The sequence below is a fragment of the Rattus rattus genome, chromosome 7 (genome assembly GCF_011064425.1).
Source record: "Rattus rattus isolate New Zealand chromosome 7, Rrattus_CSIRO_v1, whole genome shotgun sequence".
Lineage (NCBI taxonomy): Eukaryota > Metazoa > Chordata > Mammalia > Rodentia > Muridae > Rattus > Rattus rattus.
Window position 1 is genome coordinate 83,346,219 of NC_046160.1, and position 17,495 is coordinate 83,363,713.

At 40.6% G+C, this 17,495-nt stretch overlaps 1 protein-coding gene across 1 annotated transcript in view; it reads right to left on the bottom strand.

The window, feature by feature from the left end:
• Positions 1-4,491: 4,491 nt before the first annotated feature.
• The window catches only part of L2hgdh (L-2-hydroxyglutarate dehydrogenase), a 40,230-nt gene continuing 27,226 nt past the window's right edge, over positions 4,492-17,495 (bottom strand). Inside the window, exon 10 of the mRNA XM_032907867.1 lies at positions 4,492-5,565. Within this exon, the coding sequence (XP_032763758.1) occupies positions 5,370-5,565 (196 nt within the window). The 3' untranslated portion in view covers positions 4,492-5,369. The remainder of the gene's footprint in view (positions 5,566-17,495) is intronic.

A 17,495-nucleotide genomic window follows, 5' to 3' on the forward strand; every position in this document is an offset into this window, starting at 1 on the left:
TTTTCTGCATACATGATTAGTCAATCATTTAGGAAGGCAACTCTAATTCTTAATTAAATTCTAAGGGATTGATGGGTTGTGTGCCCTCTACCCCCCCCCCCAGAAAAAGAGAGGAAAGCAAGCAATCGTCCTGTCAGTATATTGCATACAGTCTGCTCTTAAATAGAAACCATGTTCCTGCTGCTCTAGGGATGGCACTGAGCTCATGATGTATGTCATTTAAATATTGACATACACAATGAGAAATCATTTTTTATAAGTTGTTGTCCCAGACACCAACTTCTACCAGAGGGTGGAAAGATACCATTTCTGCTCTTTCTTATTTATATTAATACAATAAAAATCTTTCTAGGTCCTGTCAGTAATTAAGTTAAGCTATGAACAACAATGAACTCATCATCTACTCAGTACAGATCCAAGCCAGGGATCTGTCAACAATCATATATGTACATGGACCCAGATAATAAGGAATTAAGTAAGAAAACAAAGACATTTCTTTTCTTCCAAATATAAATAATTTGTATAATGTTTTCATTACTAGGTACAATAAATATAGATATCAAAAGACAGCTCTTATATTCTCAGACAAACAAGCAAAACTAATTTCTTTTTAAAAAAGGCATGGGAAAGGCTGGGCATGGTGGCCCATGCAAGGAGGCAGAGGTAGGCAGGCAGGATCTCTGTGAGTTTGAGGCCAGTCTGGTCTACAGATCGTACCAGGACAGCCAGAGATCTACAGAGAAACTGTCACAAAAACAAACAAAAAACCCCAAAGCAAAACCAAAACCATTGTTCCAGATCACCAGTGTTAAAAAGAGCTTATCTTAAAGATGATCAAAGACAATTTTTAGTAAACTTTGGCTGAAATTCAAGGTTTCCTACTCAGAGGCCTGTTTTGGTTTTTTTGAGACAGAGTCTCACTATATGGTTCCTCTCAGAGATCCATCCACCCCTGCCTCTGCTGGGATGGAAGGGAGACATCTCTTACCACTGTCTCTCCATATTTTGCTGATTAAAGGGGCTCTCCCTAAGCAACTCACTGATACCATTATAGAGCTCTCAACACATATAAATGGTAAAAACCTTCCTCCTGTCCACGAGACAAAAACAATCTTAATATAACTTTGACGTGAGAGCCTGCTTTCAGTAGAAGGTAGCATTTACCAAAAAGCCCAAGACGCGTTGCAGGATTTGAAGGCAGAGAGTAGAGCCAGTTGGGATCAGCACTGTCCTTCCTTTCAGACATTTGGATCTGTTTCTACTCTTAAACATGTCAGTGGGTACAAACCATTCGAAAACATCTCTAGGCATCATTTCTACTTCCTGTGCACCTTAGGCACTCTAACTGGGTCTAGTGAGATGGCTCAGTGGGTAAAGGTGCTTGAGTTCAATTCCTAGAAACTATGTAAAAAATGGAAGGAGCGATCTGACTCCACACAGGTCTTCAACCTCCATATGCATGGTATGGTTTGAACATTCACACAGCATACACAGTAATAGGATAAATTTTTAAAAATCCAGTAACTGATTTCACAATTGCTCCCCCAAAATATTTACATTTAGATAATAGATATACTCATAAGAAATATAAGAAAACATTTGAACAGAGGAGAGCCCCAGAGGCCACACCCAGCCCTCAAACAACACCGACAGCTTACCACTAGTTCACTTGTGCAGGAAGAGCTCACAGTAGAAACCATTACAGTTGGCTAGCCTCCAATGCAGGTCCAACCGACTTCCACATGCCAGGGTTTGGCAGAATAAACCACTGTCTTTTGAAGAAAGTTCTAGGAGTTGAGGTTATCCCATAGGCTGGTGGGCAGATCTCCAAATAGCCTCAGGAAAAATGGAATTCTGCCAATAATAATAGCACTACTCCAACAATGCACACCTCCAAAGGGATCAAGCGAAGGACTTTGATACATGCATGTGCGGATAAAAGGGTAAGGTTACATAACATGAAACACTAAAAATGTATAGAAGAGTTCCCCACAGACTAAGAACTCTCAAGCTAGAATATAAGATGCTTCACTGTCAGACCGAAATATAAACCTCTATACCTAAAGTTTATATTATTCACAAATACAGAAGGAATTGTGTTATTGTGTTGAGGCAGGAATCTCACAACACAGCCTAGGCTAGCCTTGAATATATAATCTTCTTTCCTCAACTTCTTGAGAGCTGTTGCAGGTATGCACTATTATACCTAACTTTAGAAGAGTTTTTAAAGACTTATATCTGTTATGATAGTTTACATAATGTAAGTTGTGTGAGAAAATATCACCCAAGGAGATGTGATACACAGGTCTACCAAGCCCAGATAGGGAACCCACGACACACCAAAGTCAGATACTACCAAAGTCCAACTTGGTAATCAAATGAGCTTTATTGAGGCCACTTACAGAATATGAGTATAGGATTGCTTACAGGAGCAGAGATGACTCAAAGACAGCTGCATCGCCAAGGCCTATAACAAATGCTGGGAACCTAGACTACACTGAACAGCCTGAAGGCTGCTCAGACTGAAAGGTGTCCTTTCCAAGCAACTGAGCTGCTCTCAACCTTTTCCAGGCAGCTGGTCTGGGATTGTTTGAGTCTTCTTTGAAGCTCAGCTTCTTTCCCTGGGGGATGAGCTCTCAGTTTTTAATGCTTCACACCAAATCTAGTCAGTTTCAGGAACTTCCTTAAGCTACTTTGAGCTGTTTACATTCCTGCATAAAGGGCTTCCCTCCAGGATCATGCTACAATCTTAGAGAAAGTGTTATTTAATGATATCTATTACAATAAGCTTTGTTTTATTTTTCAAGACAGGGTTTCTCTGAGTAGCCCTGGCTGCCCTGGAACTTGCCCTATAAGCTAGGCTAGCTTCAAACTCAGATATCCCCCTGCCTCCTGAATGCTAGGATTAAATGTGTGCGCTACCACTGCTAGCCATCTTTTTTAAAGTATATTTTATGCATTGGTGTTTTGCCTGCATATGTCTGTGGACCACATGCATGAGTTACAGACAATCATGAGCTATAAAAGTAACTCTTATTTGCCTGGGTAATTGTAGTCTCAGGCTTACTGCCTCAGTCTCCTAACCTAGGCCTAGTCTTGGAAACTTCTAGCCTCTTTACAATCTTATCTAGACCTAGAATATTTTCAGCCTCAAAGACTAACTGCTGAATAAGCTCACCCTTTCATGTACTTTCTGATCTCTAACTGGCTGGTCAACATGGCTATTCTGGTTTAAACTCCTCTCCAAGCTGACCTTCCTTCCTTCCTCCTTTTTTTCTCTGTGTTTGTAGTTTCCCATTCTGTCAAATCTTTCTCTGATTTGTCACTTTGTCTGCCACTCAATTAAATATCACTTTCAAACATGGGAGCTTCCTTCTACAAACTAACTTTCTGTTCATTGTTTGGGAGTAACGGTGAGTGCCAAGGCCGAGCCACACCACAGCAGTGAGTGGCCATGTAGGTGCTATGAATTGAATATGCGTCCTTTGAAAGAGCAGACAGTGCTCTCAGCCATCTCTCCAGCTCAATAGAGGTTTAATGGGAATAAAATATAATCATAACACCAAGAAACATTAAAATATTTTAATACTAATATACATTTTTATTTTCTCAGAAAACATGAAAATTCTCATATATTAGTATTTAACAAAAAGTCCCATTGACATAAATATCAATTATTTTACAAACAGATTAAACTGACATATTTCAACAATTTTCACTATTATTTTGGGGCATACAATACAGACCCAAAAGGATTAGGATTGCTTCTATCATGATAGTTATTTTTGTTTTATATTTGTAACTTTATTTTTCACAGTTTAGTGTATGTGCACAGGTCTCACGTTGGTGAAGCAGAAGCAATGCACATCTCAATTCTGACCACATCTAACAGGAACGTTCTCATCTTACTCATGAAGTAAAACAATCTTAACGCAATGTTTTCTCACGAAAGTCTTAGAACACAAAAGTACTCCGTGCAGTGCGTTTCTTTTGGAACCAGTTCTTATGGAGGACTATTAGGGCTTGTTTTTCCTGTAAATGGTTTCTGAATGTTTCAAAATGTCCGTTCCAAGTGTTGAATAACTGTCTCATCTATTTATCTGGGGTATGTGGCCTCCCGAAGCCCACAGTATGTATCCTTTTAAATTAATAGATTAGATAGCTTAATACATGTAACCACCAAGGGCTGAAGTGAGGAGGAAAAAAACCAAGAAAAGGTTTTCCTATCAACATGCACATCCATCCATCACAGTGTTGGTGAGGAAAACAGAGATTAACCCTGAGGAGGGACACAGAAGTGTCTCCCCTAAGCGCTGCTGGCTGCATCCATGGCCAGGTTGCCAGTTCTTCACTTATATTTCTACTTTCAACCTTCTGAATTGTAAGACACTAACTAGAACATGAGTGTGCACACACATATACACAGTATACAGTATTGTACTACACACACGCATAAACACATGCGCGCACGCACACACATGCGCGCACGCACACACACACACACACACACACACACACACACACACACACACACACACACACTATGGCACTTGGCACCAACTCAGCATGTTGGTGAAGTAAGTATGAATGTAAGGCACTTTCGCGGTTTACAAAAGTGAATGCCTACAAGTTAGAGATTAACCCAAAATGGAGAAATGTCCTCACAAAGTTTATAGAATTCTGAAAACCCAAATAGATATGAATTATCTGTTAGTGACCCTGGCCAACATCTTGGGAACCTTAGTGTGAGCAAGGGACATAAAATTGCACAGTGACGCCCCCAGGGTCAGGATTTTAAAGTGCACATATAAAACCACAGTTCCTTCAGGGACGTCCCTTTCTCAGCCACAGAGAACTGTAGTGAGGGCAACAAGCACAGGCGCATGCTGTTCACCGGGAGCGATGGGCCGCACTGTGGGACTGCAAGTGAAAGACGGAGCTACCTGTGCTACTTAGAAATGTGACATTTCATTTATTTCTTGAAATCAAGCATTTTCATCTTCCAAATAAAGTTATTTAGGAAAAGGAAAAATATTATAAATCCAAACATTTATTTAGGGACAGTCCATTTTTTAAGCTGCCTTCCCAAATGTGCTGTAAGAGCCCTACCTAGATTGGGCTAAGTCTCTAGTAAACTTGAAGTTTCAGAACAGGTAGTGATACACTTTGTTTCCTTGTTCACAAGAATATGGACCTGAATGTTTTTTAAATTATTATATACTATATCCTGCTAATAAGTCAATGGTTATTTTAGCCTAAAAGGCATGGTTTTAAAATTGTTTTCTTAAATTCTAATTTTAAAATGCAGCTGGTAGACTTTGTTGCTGATGTGGAGAATGTAAGGTTGCGGGTACGGCGCCCTCCGTCGCTCATAACTTAAACCTCTGCTGCACTTCCTCTGCTATCATTCTAGAAATTGCCAGGGAAGAAGTGGCTGCAGGCGAAGGTGCATTTCTCACGTGAAGAATGCGATCTCCAATCTCACCAGCTCCTCCATCAAACACAAAATCGTCCACCAGATTTCCATCTCTGTCCAGGGCCTGAGCTCGCACTCCAGCAGGGCCTCTGCAGAGCAAACACAGGATGCTAATCATCTGAGCCAAAGAGAGAGGACAGCCTACGAGCTTTCAAAACATCCGAAGAGCAGTTATGTCTTTATCCTAAACGCAGTTGTGTGGAAATCCACTTGCTTCATGTTTAGCAAAAAGCTGCAGATAATGCTCTGGCCAAGACAGCCTCAGCTAGAACAGAATGGCTACTAAGTAACAGTGTAACGAATACTACCACAGAGATATCCAAGCAATTCATTACTTGTAAATATCTGTTCTTTCCAAAAGTAAATGTGAATTAAATTCACATTTAATTGGAATAGATGTCTTTATTTAAAATCATAAACTTAATTATAAAGAGATGGCAAGTATAAAAAAATTAATTCAGCAATATCTTAATATTGTAGTGAGTCAACTCAGGTTCTGCTTTTTGTTTGTTTTGTTTGAGTCAGGGTCTAACTATGTGGCCCTAGCTGTCCTAGAACTCACTCTGTAGACCATGCTGGCCTCAAACTCATGGAGATCCATCTGCCTCTGCCTCCTGAGTACTTGGACTCAGTCACTAGGCCAGCTTTATTTTATTATTATTTTTAGATATTGTCTCGTGCAACCCAGGCTGCTCTTGAAGTCCATGTGCAGCCGAGGATGTCCTTGAGCCTTTTTTTAAATTCACTTTTAAAATTTTCACTTGTATTGGGGCAGGCTTAAGAAAAGGAAGAGAGAGAATGAAGGGACCGGTACTAATGGCTCCTGTCTCTTGCTGGGCAGAGGACGAATCCTCATCACAGGCTCTTGACACCGTTCCCTCAAGACCGAGGCCGTCTGCTCTGGCTGTTCTAGCTGCTTTGGCTGCTCTGTGCACTCTGACGCTTGCAGACCACAGCCTTGCGTTCATGGCCAGGGGTTCTTCGTTATTCTTGATCCACTGGGTCCAGCCTCATCAGCCCTCCTCACCCTTCTGCTCATGCTGGAGCTTATCCCCCACCCTAGCACACTATGGCCATGCACTTGAAGTCACCTATACCTGTCAGATCTCCCCAACTAAAAGTTCATGGTGTAGTTCCAAAAAGTACTCAGTGTGTGGATGAGCATATGGCTGCCTTCCTGCACGATCTCTTTGTCTGGGTTTGGCAAGTCGGCCAAGTTGACATGGAGACCACACAGGTATTCTTCAAAATCCTCACTGTTCAGCATCTTCCAGGACCCATCAAAGTTCACAGGCATTTGGGGAACTGACTGTGGCTGGTCCTGGTCAGCTACAGAGAGGCGGGAGCGCTCTCAACACTGAACTTCTTGATCCTTCTCTATATCCTGAGTTCTGGGACTACAGGCATGAGATACCATGCCCAACACTCTGCTTTATAACTAGAGGAGGTTTTCTTAGATTTAGAATTCTGCTGTTTTACAAAGTAGTTAAAATTTACCAATGAAATTTGAATTAAATGTGTTTAGAATCCAAAATAATCTCTTTTAAATATGTTCCTGTTGAAAGCATACATGAAAAAACAACCTATCTGTGTGTCATTAAGGAAGCCAGGCAAGGGGTTGGGGATTTAGCTCAGAGGTAGAGCGCTTACCTAGGAAGCGCAAGGCCCTGGGTTCGGGCCCCAGCTCCAAAAAAAAAAAAAAAAAAGGAAGCCAGGCAAACATCAACAGTTTGTATTGACTCCGGGGCAGCCCAGCTAAAAACCTGAGGAAACAAAGAGCAACACAACACTGTCCTCTAGAACTCAGCCTGGGGGACAAGGACAAATTTAGCTACTATTGACCAAGCACTTCATGTGCTGGGATCATCTCCTTTCTCCTTACAACTGAGAGGCCTGTGTGGTGCATAAGCAACCTCAGAGGAACACAGAGACCGAGTGCCGTCCTGAAGCATTCAGTTCCACCGTTCACTTAGAGAGCTAAGTAAGAACGACAAGTGTGAGAAGTGCACGTGAAGACTCTGAAGTTGGAAGGACTTCCCCGGGGAGCACAGGAAGAATAGCACTGAAATCAACACTTCTAAGGACAAAGATACATACATGTTATATGTGGGCTCCCTCCCTCTTTGCCATCTGTACAGCTTACTAACTCATCAGTGGCACTCCTTGATTCCTTTAGCAAAGAATGCAGCTGCTGGTCAAAGTGCCTGTGGTCTTGTTGTCTTGTCCTTGTGTCTTTCAGGGGACAGTCACTGGTGCTAATCCTCTGTGTAAACCCATTTTCCTCGGCACAGAGCTTTGAACTGTATACTCCTCAATACAGCTAAGCACGTCAGAGTTAATACTGATTAACCACAGCAAAGAAGGTCTCTACAGTTATTTCCCATATAAAGACAAATTACCTCTCAAAACCTTTAGCCTAAGTGTCCACAATCTGTAACAAACTAAAAGTAAAGCACTACGCTTTCCTTGAGATCTGACTGCAGTTCACACTAGCAGGGAATGTCCAAACTACCAAAGTCCTCGTGCTTCAGCTTCAGCATCTTAGGAAGCCTATGGCCTCTCCTGCAGAGCACGGTCGTGTGCAGCCTTTCCTCAGAAGACTTCAGCCCGAGGTAAGCACTGTAAAATAAAACCTTACAGAAGATACACCAACAATCCCTCGAGGGCAGACAATGTCTTGTATGATACCTGCTTCACCTCCATGTCTAGACTTGAGTGTTACAGTTTACCAACATTTGATAAGGCTATGCGCTATATTTTTTACAATTTTTTAACAACTAAAAGAACTATTTAGCAAACTAAGAACTGTAGATTCAATTATATTAAATATAGTGCTTGCTATTTGTAGCTAAGTATAATGGCAAGGTACATCCTGAATACTAAAATACGTCCAGAAACAGCAGCTGCGTGTACAACAGTGCTTCCTTCCGTCTGAGATGCCCTGCAGTGCTGTCATGTGACAGATGTTGTGTTGTGGCTGGAAAGAAAGCTATGATGAGTTGTAACTGACATCCTTGGCTGGTCCTAAATAGGATATAGTCAAGTGCTTATAAAGCTCATGCTCGGAACTACTGCCAATCTAAATGTGTAAAACTGTATGAGCGCATGTAACTTGGATGTGCTGATATGGAAAAAGTAAACAATTCCAGACCCGAAGGAGCAGTTATTTTCCTTTCTAATCTTTAACAAAATGCATTATGAGAGAATATGATTTTTATCTAGGCTCACCTCTCCTTATTTTCTGGCAGGCTCTAGGGGTGGAATCCTGAACCCTGTATGTACTGGGCAAGTGCTCTATCTGCCTGTGTTAGGGACTAGAACATTGTGAGGCCTGTAAGTGTTCTGTGAGAGACTACAGAACACCAGCAGGCTATACTGGGGGCAGAAGAGATCTACTTTCGTAGTCGGGGTCTAATTCTGTAAATTATCTGCTGACTCTCACCTGATTCAGAAGGACTTTGTCTGAGGAAATCCCATGGATCTAAGTGTGTTTGATGTGTCTCTCTGTACAGGTTTTGCATTTGTTTTTATCAGGAGTTCTGAGGGGAACTTTAAAAAAATGCATAAAAGCGAAGAGAACTCCTGTGAATGAGTTACTATCGTTGTGTGTGACTAACTTTTCAACAATTCTACAAACACAACCATCCTTGTTTCGTGTATGCCCCACCCAACACGTTTTCAATGCTTTCAGCATGCCCCTGATGACACACCACTTCATGCCAATGCATATGATAACTGTGTTTACTAATAAAGCAGCATACACTTAGAAATAATGGTATTGGGGTTGGGGATTTAGCTCAGTGGTAGAGCGCTTGCCTAGCAAGCGCAAGGCCCTGGGTTCGGTCCCCAGCTCCGAAAAAAAAGAAAACAAAAAACTAAAAAAAAAAAATTGAAAGAAATAATGGTATTAAGCCTTTATCAACCACACTGGCTTTAAATTTTTACTTTACAGACAGGGGCAGGGGGAGAGAGCAGTATCAGGGAAGACTGACTGAGATTCCAGTAGGATCAATCATACCTGGGTCCACTTTTATAAATTAGCTTCTCTGATAATTTATACATTTAAATCTCATACCCTCATATTCTAATTCCCAAGGGTGAATAGACAAAATTCCTTAATATATTTTGGGGCCAAGTGTTTATTTTTTTCTAGATACCTTTTTTAATAAGAGACCCTCAGTTTTGCTAGGCATAGTAGCACATGACTTTAATGTCAGCATTTGGGAGGCAGAGGGAGGCGGGTCTCTCTGAATTCAAAGGTTTACACAGGGCTCTATGCCAGACAGGGCTACACAGTTAGACCCTATCTTAAAAATATAAAACTAAATAAAATACCTCAGAGTAAAAGAATACCTTAGAGTCTAACTTATTATTTACATAGAACAAGAGCCCCCTGGGGGATTAAAATGAAGGTCCTAATGCTATACTATCCTGTTTTTGTGTGATGAACACAACACAATTTTCAGATTTCACTGAGCACTTTTTATTGTATGTGCACATTTTATTGCATGTGAATCACACATCAATTAAAAACATAAACTTGGGGCCAGAGAGATGGGTCAGAGTTTAAAAGCAGTGGCTGCTCTTCTACAGGTCCTGAGTTCAATTCCCAGCAACCACATGGCGGCTCACAACCATCTGTAAAGGGATCTGATGCCCTCTTCTGGCCTGCAGGCATACACACAGGCAGAACACTGCATAGGTAATAAAAATTTTAAAAACAAACATAAAGAGAACACAAATGTCAGCCCAGGTTACTGTATCCAGCAAAACTCTCAATTAACATAGATTGAGAAACCAAAATATCCCATGACAAAACCAAGTTTACACAATATATTTCTACAAATCCAGCCCTACAAAGGATAATAAATGGTAAAGCCCAACACAAGGAGGCAAGCTACACCCTAGAGAAAGCAAGAAACTAATCATTTTGCAACAAAGAGAAGAAAAGCACACAAACATAATATCACCTCCAAATACGAAGATAACAGGAAGCAACAATCACTATTCCTTAATATCTCTCAACATCAATGGACTCAATTCCCCAATAAAAAGACAACAGATTAACAAACTGGATACGTAATGAGGACCCAGCATTTTGCTGCCTACAGGAAACACACCTCAGAGACAAAGACAGACACTACCTCAGAGTAAAAGGCTGAAAAACAAGTTTCCAAGCAAATAGTCTGAAGAAGTAAGCTGGAGTAAGAAGTCATTCTAATATCGAATAAAATCGATTTTCAACCAAAAGTCATCAAAAAAGATAAGGAGGAAACTTCATATTCATCAAAGGAAAAATCCACTAAGATGAACTCTCAATCCTAAATATCTATGCTTCAAATACAAGGGCACCTACATACGTAAAAAAAACCTTACTAAAGCTCAAAGCACACATTGCACCTCACACAATAAGAGCAGGAGATTTCAACACCCCACTCTCATCAGTGGACAGATCATGGAAACAGAAATTAAACAGAGACATAGACAGACTAACAGAAGTTATGAACCAAATGGACCTAACAGATATTTATAGAACATTCTATCCTAAAACAAAAGGAAATACCTTCTTTTCACCACCTCATGGTACTTTCTCCAAAATTGACCATATAATCGAGTACAAAACAGGCCTCAACAGATACAGAAAGATAGAAATAATCCCATGCGTCCTATCAGACCACCACGGGATAAGGCTGGTCTTCAATAACAATAAGGAAAGAGCGCCCACATATACATGGAAGTTGAACAATGCTCTACTCAATGATAACCTGGTCAAGGAAGAAAGAAAGAAAGAAAATAAAGACTTCTTAGAATTTAATGAAAATGAAGGTACAACATACCCAAACTTATGGGACACAATGAAAGCTGTGCTAAGAGGAAAACTCATAGCTCTGAGTGCCTGCAGAAAGAAACAGGAGAGAGCATATATCAGCAGCTTGACAGCACACCTAAAAGCTTTAGAACAAAAAGAAGCAAATACACCCAGGAGGAATAGAAGGCAGGAAATAATCAAACTCAGAGCTGAAATCAACCAAGTAGAAACAAAAAGGACTATACAAAGAATCAACAGAACCGAAATCTGGTTCTTTTAGAAAATTAACAATATAGATAAACCCTTAGCCAGACTAACCAGAGGGCACAGAGAGTGTGTCCAAATTAGCAAAATTAGAAATGAAAAGGGAGACATAACTACAGAATCAGAGAAAATTCAAAAAATCATCAGATTCTACTACAAAAGCCTATATTCAACAAAACTTGAAAATCTGGAGGAAATGGACAATTTCCTAGACAGATACCAGGTACCAAAGTTAAATCAGGAACAGATAAACCATTTAAACAACCCCATAACTCCTAAATGAATAGAAGTAGTCATTAAAAGTCTCCCAACCAAAAAGAGCCCAGGTCCAGATGGGTACAGTGCAGAATTCTATCAGACCTTCATAGAAGACCTCATACCAATACTGTCCAAACTATTCCACAAAATTGAAACAGACAGAGCGCTACTGAATTCCTTCTATAAAGCCACAATTACTCTTATACCTAAACCACACAGAGACCCAAAAAAGAAAGAGAACTTCAAACCAATTTCCCTTATGAATATTGATGCAAAAATACTCAATAAAATTCTTGCAAACCAAGAATCCAAGAACACTCATCAAAACAATCACCCATCATGATCAAGTAGGTTTCATCCCAGGTATGCAGGGCTGGTTTAATATATGAAAAACCATCAATGTAATCCACTATATAAACAAACTGAAAGATAAAAACCACATGATCATTTCATTAGATGCTGAGAAAGCATTTGACAAAATTCAACACCCCTTCATGATAAAAGTACTGGAAAGAACAGGAATTCAAGGCCCCCACCTAAACATAGTAAAAGTCATATACAGCAAATCAGTCGCTAACATTAAACTAAATGGAGAGAAACTTGATGCAATCCCACTAAAATCAGTGACTAGACAAGGCTGCCCACTCTCTCCCTACTTATTCAATATAGTTCTCGAAGTCCTAGCCAGAGCAATCTGACAACAAAAGGAGATCAAAGTGATACAGATTGGAAAAGAAGAAGTCAACGTATCACTATTTGCAGATGATATGATAGTATATTTAAGTGATCCCAAAAGTTCCACCAGAGAACTACTAAACCTGATAAACACCTTCAGCAAAGTGGCTGGGTATAAAATTAACTTAAATAAATCAGTAGCCTTCCTCTACACAAAAGAGAAACAAGCTGAGAAAGAAATTAAGGGAACGACACCCTTCATAATAGTCCCAAATAATATAAAATACCTTGGTGTGACTTTAACCAAGCAAGTGAAAGATCTATATGATAAGAACTTCAAGTCTCGGCTGGAGAGATGGCTCAGTGGTTAAGAGCACCGACTGCTCTTCCAGAGGTCCTGAGTTCAAATCCCAGCAACCACATGGTGGCTCACAACCATCTGTAATGGGATCTGATGCCCTCTTCTGGTATGTCTGAAGACAGCTACAGTGTACTCATATACAAAATAAATAAATAAATCTTAAAAAAAAAAAAAGAACTTCAAGTCTCTGAAGAAAGAAATTGAAGAAGATCTCAGAAGATCGAAGATCTCCCATGCTCATGGATTGGCAGGATTTTTTTTTTTCTTTTTCTTTTTTTTGGAGCTGGGGACCAAACCCAGGGCCTTGCGCTTGCTATCACTGAGCTAAATCCCCAACCCCGGACTGGCAGGATTAATATAATAAAAATGGCCATCTTACCAAAAGCTATCTACAGATTCAATGCAATCCCCATCAAAATTCCAATCCAATTCTTCATAGAGTTAGAACAATTTGCAAATTCATCTGGAATAACGAAAACCCCAGGATTGTTAAAACTATCCTCAACAATAAAAGGACTTCCAGGGGAATCACTATCCCTGAACTTAAGCAATATTACAGAGCAATAGTGATAAAAACTGTATTACCACGGTACAGTACATGGTATGGTACAGAGACAGGCAGATAGACCAGTGGAATAGAATTGAAGACCCAGAAATGAACCCACACACCTATGGTCACTTGATTTTTGACAAAAGAGCCAAAACCATCCATTGGAAAAAAGATAGCATTTTCACCAAATGGTGCTGGTTCAACTGGAGGTCAACATGTAGAAGAATGCAGATCGATCCATGCTTATCACCCTGTACAAAGCTTAAGTCCAAGTGGATCAAGGACCTCCACATCAAACCAGACACACTCAAACTAATAGAAGAAAAACTAGGGAAGCAGCTGGAACACATGGGCACTGGAAAAAATTTCCTGAACAAAACGCCAATGGCTTATGCTCTAAGATCAAGAATCGACAAATGGGCTCTCATAAAGCTTCAAAGCTTCTGTAAGGCAAAGGACACTGTTGTTAGGACAAAACAGCAACCAACAGATTGGGAAAGGATCTTTACCAATCCTACAACTGATAGAGGGCTTATATCCAAGACATACAAAGAACTCACGAATTTAGACTGCAGGGAGACAAATAACCCTATTAAAAAATGGGGTTCAGAGCTAAACAAAGAATTCACAGCTGAGGAATGCCCAATTGCTGAGAAGCATCTAAAGAAATGTTCAATATCTTTAGTCATAAGGGAAATAAGTGCAAATCAAAACAACCCTGAGATTCCACCTCACACCAGTCAGAATGGCTAAGATCAAAAACTCCAGCGACAGCAGATGCTGGCGAGGATGCGGAGAAAGAGGAATACTCCTCCATTGTTGGTGGGATTGCAAACTGGTATAACCATTCTGGAAATCAGTCTGGAGGTTCCTCAGAAAATTGGACATTGCACTACCTCAGGACCCAGCTATACCTCTCTTGTGCACATACCCAAAAGATGCTCCAACATATAACAAAGACACATGCTCCACTATGTTCATAGCAGCCTTATTTATAATAGCCAGAAGCTGGAAAGAACCCAGAGCCCTTCAACAGAGGAATGGATACAGAAAATGTGGTACATCTACACAATGGAGTACTACTCAGCTATCAAAAACAATGACTTCATGAAATTCACAGGCAAATGGATGGAACTGGAAAATATCATCCTGAGTGAGGTAACCCAATCACAGAAAAAACACACATGGTATGCACTCATTGATAAGTGGATATTAGCCCAAAAGCTCGAATTACCCAAGATGCACAGACCACGTGAAACTCAAGAAGGATGATGAAAATGCGAATGCTTCACTCCTGCTTTAAAAGGGGAACAAGAATACCCTTAGGAGGGGATAGGGAGGCAAAGTTTAGAACAGAGGCTGAAGGAACGACCGTTCAGAGACTGCCCTACATGTGGCCCATACATATACAGCCACCAAACTAGATAAGATGGATGAAGCAAAGAAGTGCAGGCTGACAGGAACCAGATGTAGATCTCTCCTGAGAGACACAGCCGGAATATGGCAAATACATAGACGAATACCAGCAGCAAACCACTGAACTGAGAATGGGACCCTCGTTGAAGGAATCAAAGAAAGGACTGAAAGAGCTGAAGGGGCTTGAGATCCCATATGAACAACAGTGCCAACCAACCAGAGCTTCCAGGGACTAAGCCACTACCCAAAGACTATACATGGACTGACCCTGGGCTCCACTGTGTAGGTAGCAATGAATAGCCTAGTAAGAGCACCAGTGGAAGGGGACCCTTGGTCCTGCCAAGGCTGGACCCTCAGTGAACGGGATTGTTGGGGGGAGGGTGGTAATGTGGGGTGGATGGGAAGGGGAACACCCATAGAGAAGGGGAGGGGGAGGGGTTAGGGGGATGTTGGCCTGGAAACCAGTAAAGGGAATAACATTTGAAATGTAAATAAGAAATACCCAATTTAATAAAGATGGAGAAAAAAAAAAAAACAAGCGTAAGTTCAACAGGAAGAATGTAAGGTAGGGAAAAGGACTGCAAAATGCTACCTTCGGAGTACAACACAGCCATTGCAAATGTGGCTGCCTGCACTGGGCCTGCACAAGAACAGGCCCGATAATCTTGTTATCTTGTGATGAACATAACACAGTTTTCAATTTGCTCCACCCCTCATGCTGACCTAGTTCTTACAGATAAATTCTGGGAGCAGTCACTGTTTTTAGTTGTGCGGCCACTAGTAAGCCCGCAAGGTTCCAACACAGAGTTCCGAAACAGAGTTCTTCAGTCAGCTCTGACTAAACCCAGTAAAAATCCAGGATCTGGAAAAGGGAGTTGATAGGAATGGGAGGGAGGCAGAAAAGTGTGAGGGGAGAAAGTCATCAGAATGTCCTGTACGCATGTATGAAATTGTTAAAAGATGAACAAGGCATATCTGCAGCCCGCGCCTCTTAGTTATTAAAATCTTCCCATTCCTCTAGGGCAGCAGCATCAGTACCAGCTCCTCTTGGAGAACAGATTTCTGATTTCTTCTGTTTGGCGTTTATGGAGACCCACTGCATTCCCTCAACGTCAGCTATATAAATATTTATGTATACAAGTATGTATGTATGTATGTATGTATGTATGTATGTATGTATGTATATCATATATATTCTTGAGATATATGTCAAGAATGTTTCTTTAATTTTTGTAATGTGACAGTTACCTAATTCTTTAGACTAGTGGTTGTCAACCAAGGGAACTCCTGCCCCCTAGAGGATATCGGCAGTATCTGGAGACATTTTGGATTGTTAGATGGGCAGGGGTAAAGTGCAGGGGTGTAACTAAATATCCTGCAACAAGCTAGACAGCTTTCACAGCAAATTACCCAGTGCAAAACCAGCAGCACCAAGGTTACAGAGGCGTCTTGCTTTGCATTTTATGACATGGTGTAGTTTTTGTTCTTGCTTGAAATTTTACTTTTGAATTCCTTAATAAGACATTTAAGAAAATGATGCGTGAGGAAAGGGGGATCATTGCATATGATTTCACCTTTTACTCCCTTACAGTGCTAACAAACTACAGTAATAGTAGCCGGCGCCATATTTACCAGAAAATGACACGAGGAGTTTAAAATTAATCCAAGGGCCTTTGTGACAGCCATGTAACCCTTGTACACCTCATGTATATATCTGACAGTTAGTAACTTCACCTTCCAGTCTAATGCATAATAGAACGTTTGCTCACAATGCTTTGCTAAGCAGTAAGAATCAAGGTGAATGGCCCTCGGTAGCTACTGATCTCTGGGCACAATTTTCGAGTAGCACAGCCCTCCAAGTGTGGCTCTATTTGCCTGTTATTCCTTTGCAGTGCTAGGGATCCAACTCAGGACTTGGTGTATGTGAGCTCCGTTAGATTTCACTGTCTAACACTTCTTATACGCTGATGACACAATATTGACAGAACATTTACGGTCTGAACACACTGAGCTCATGACAAGTAAGACAGGCAGGACTGAGGCTTTAAGCAGTGAAAAGTTCTATTGATTTTATTATCATTAAGTATCTCAGGCATATAATAAGGTATCAATAACAGATATACTCTTTAAGGAAAACCAGAAATAATAAAAATAAAATAAATTTTTAAAAAGAAAGAAATCACTAAAGCTGTGGTAGAAATCTATGTGGTATGTGCAGATCCTGATCTTCCTTCCCTAGAGGTAGCTGCTTTTCTGGTATTTATTAGTTTATGATTGCTTTTTATTTTCACAGTGATATTAGGCTTGTTTTTCAACTCATACAAATGATATCAAACACATATTCCTTGGTTTTAGTAATTTCCTGAATTTAATAACTAGAAAAACAGGAAGAAACCAAGAGAAAGAACGAATAGGATCACTAAATCCAGTCAGCGTCTGTGTCTAAAGAGGAGCTCACTGTGAGTCAGCTGCCGCCCTCCACATGCACTTGCAAACCGGTCTGCCTCAGGCCTCTGTAACATGGGAGGGAACTCACTGCCACAGAATCCCATATGGCCACTCACCCAAAGAGTATTAGCAGCAATAACAAAACCTGATTTAATAAACCTGTTTTCAGATTCAAGACATTCTAAGTCTGCAACTGTAAACCAGAGAGGATAAAAGGCTTTGTTTATAAGTGAGCACA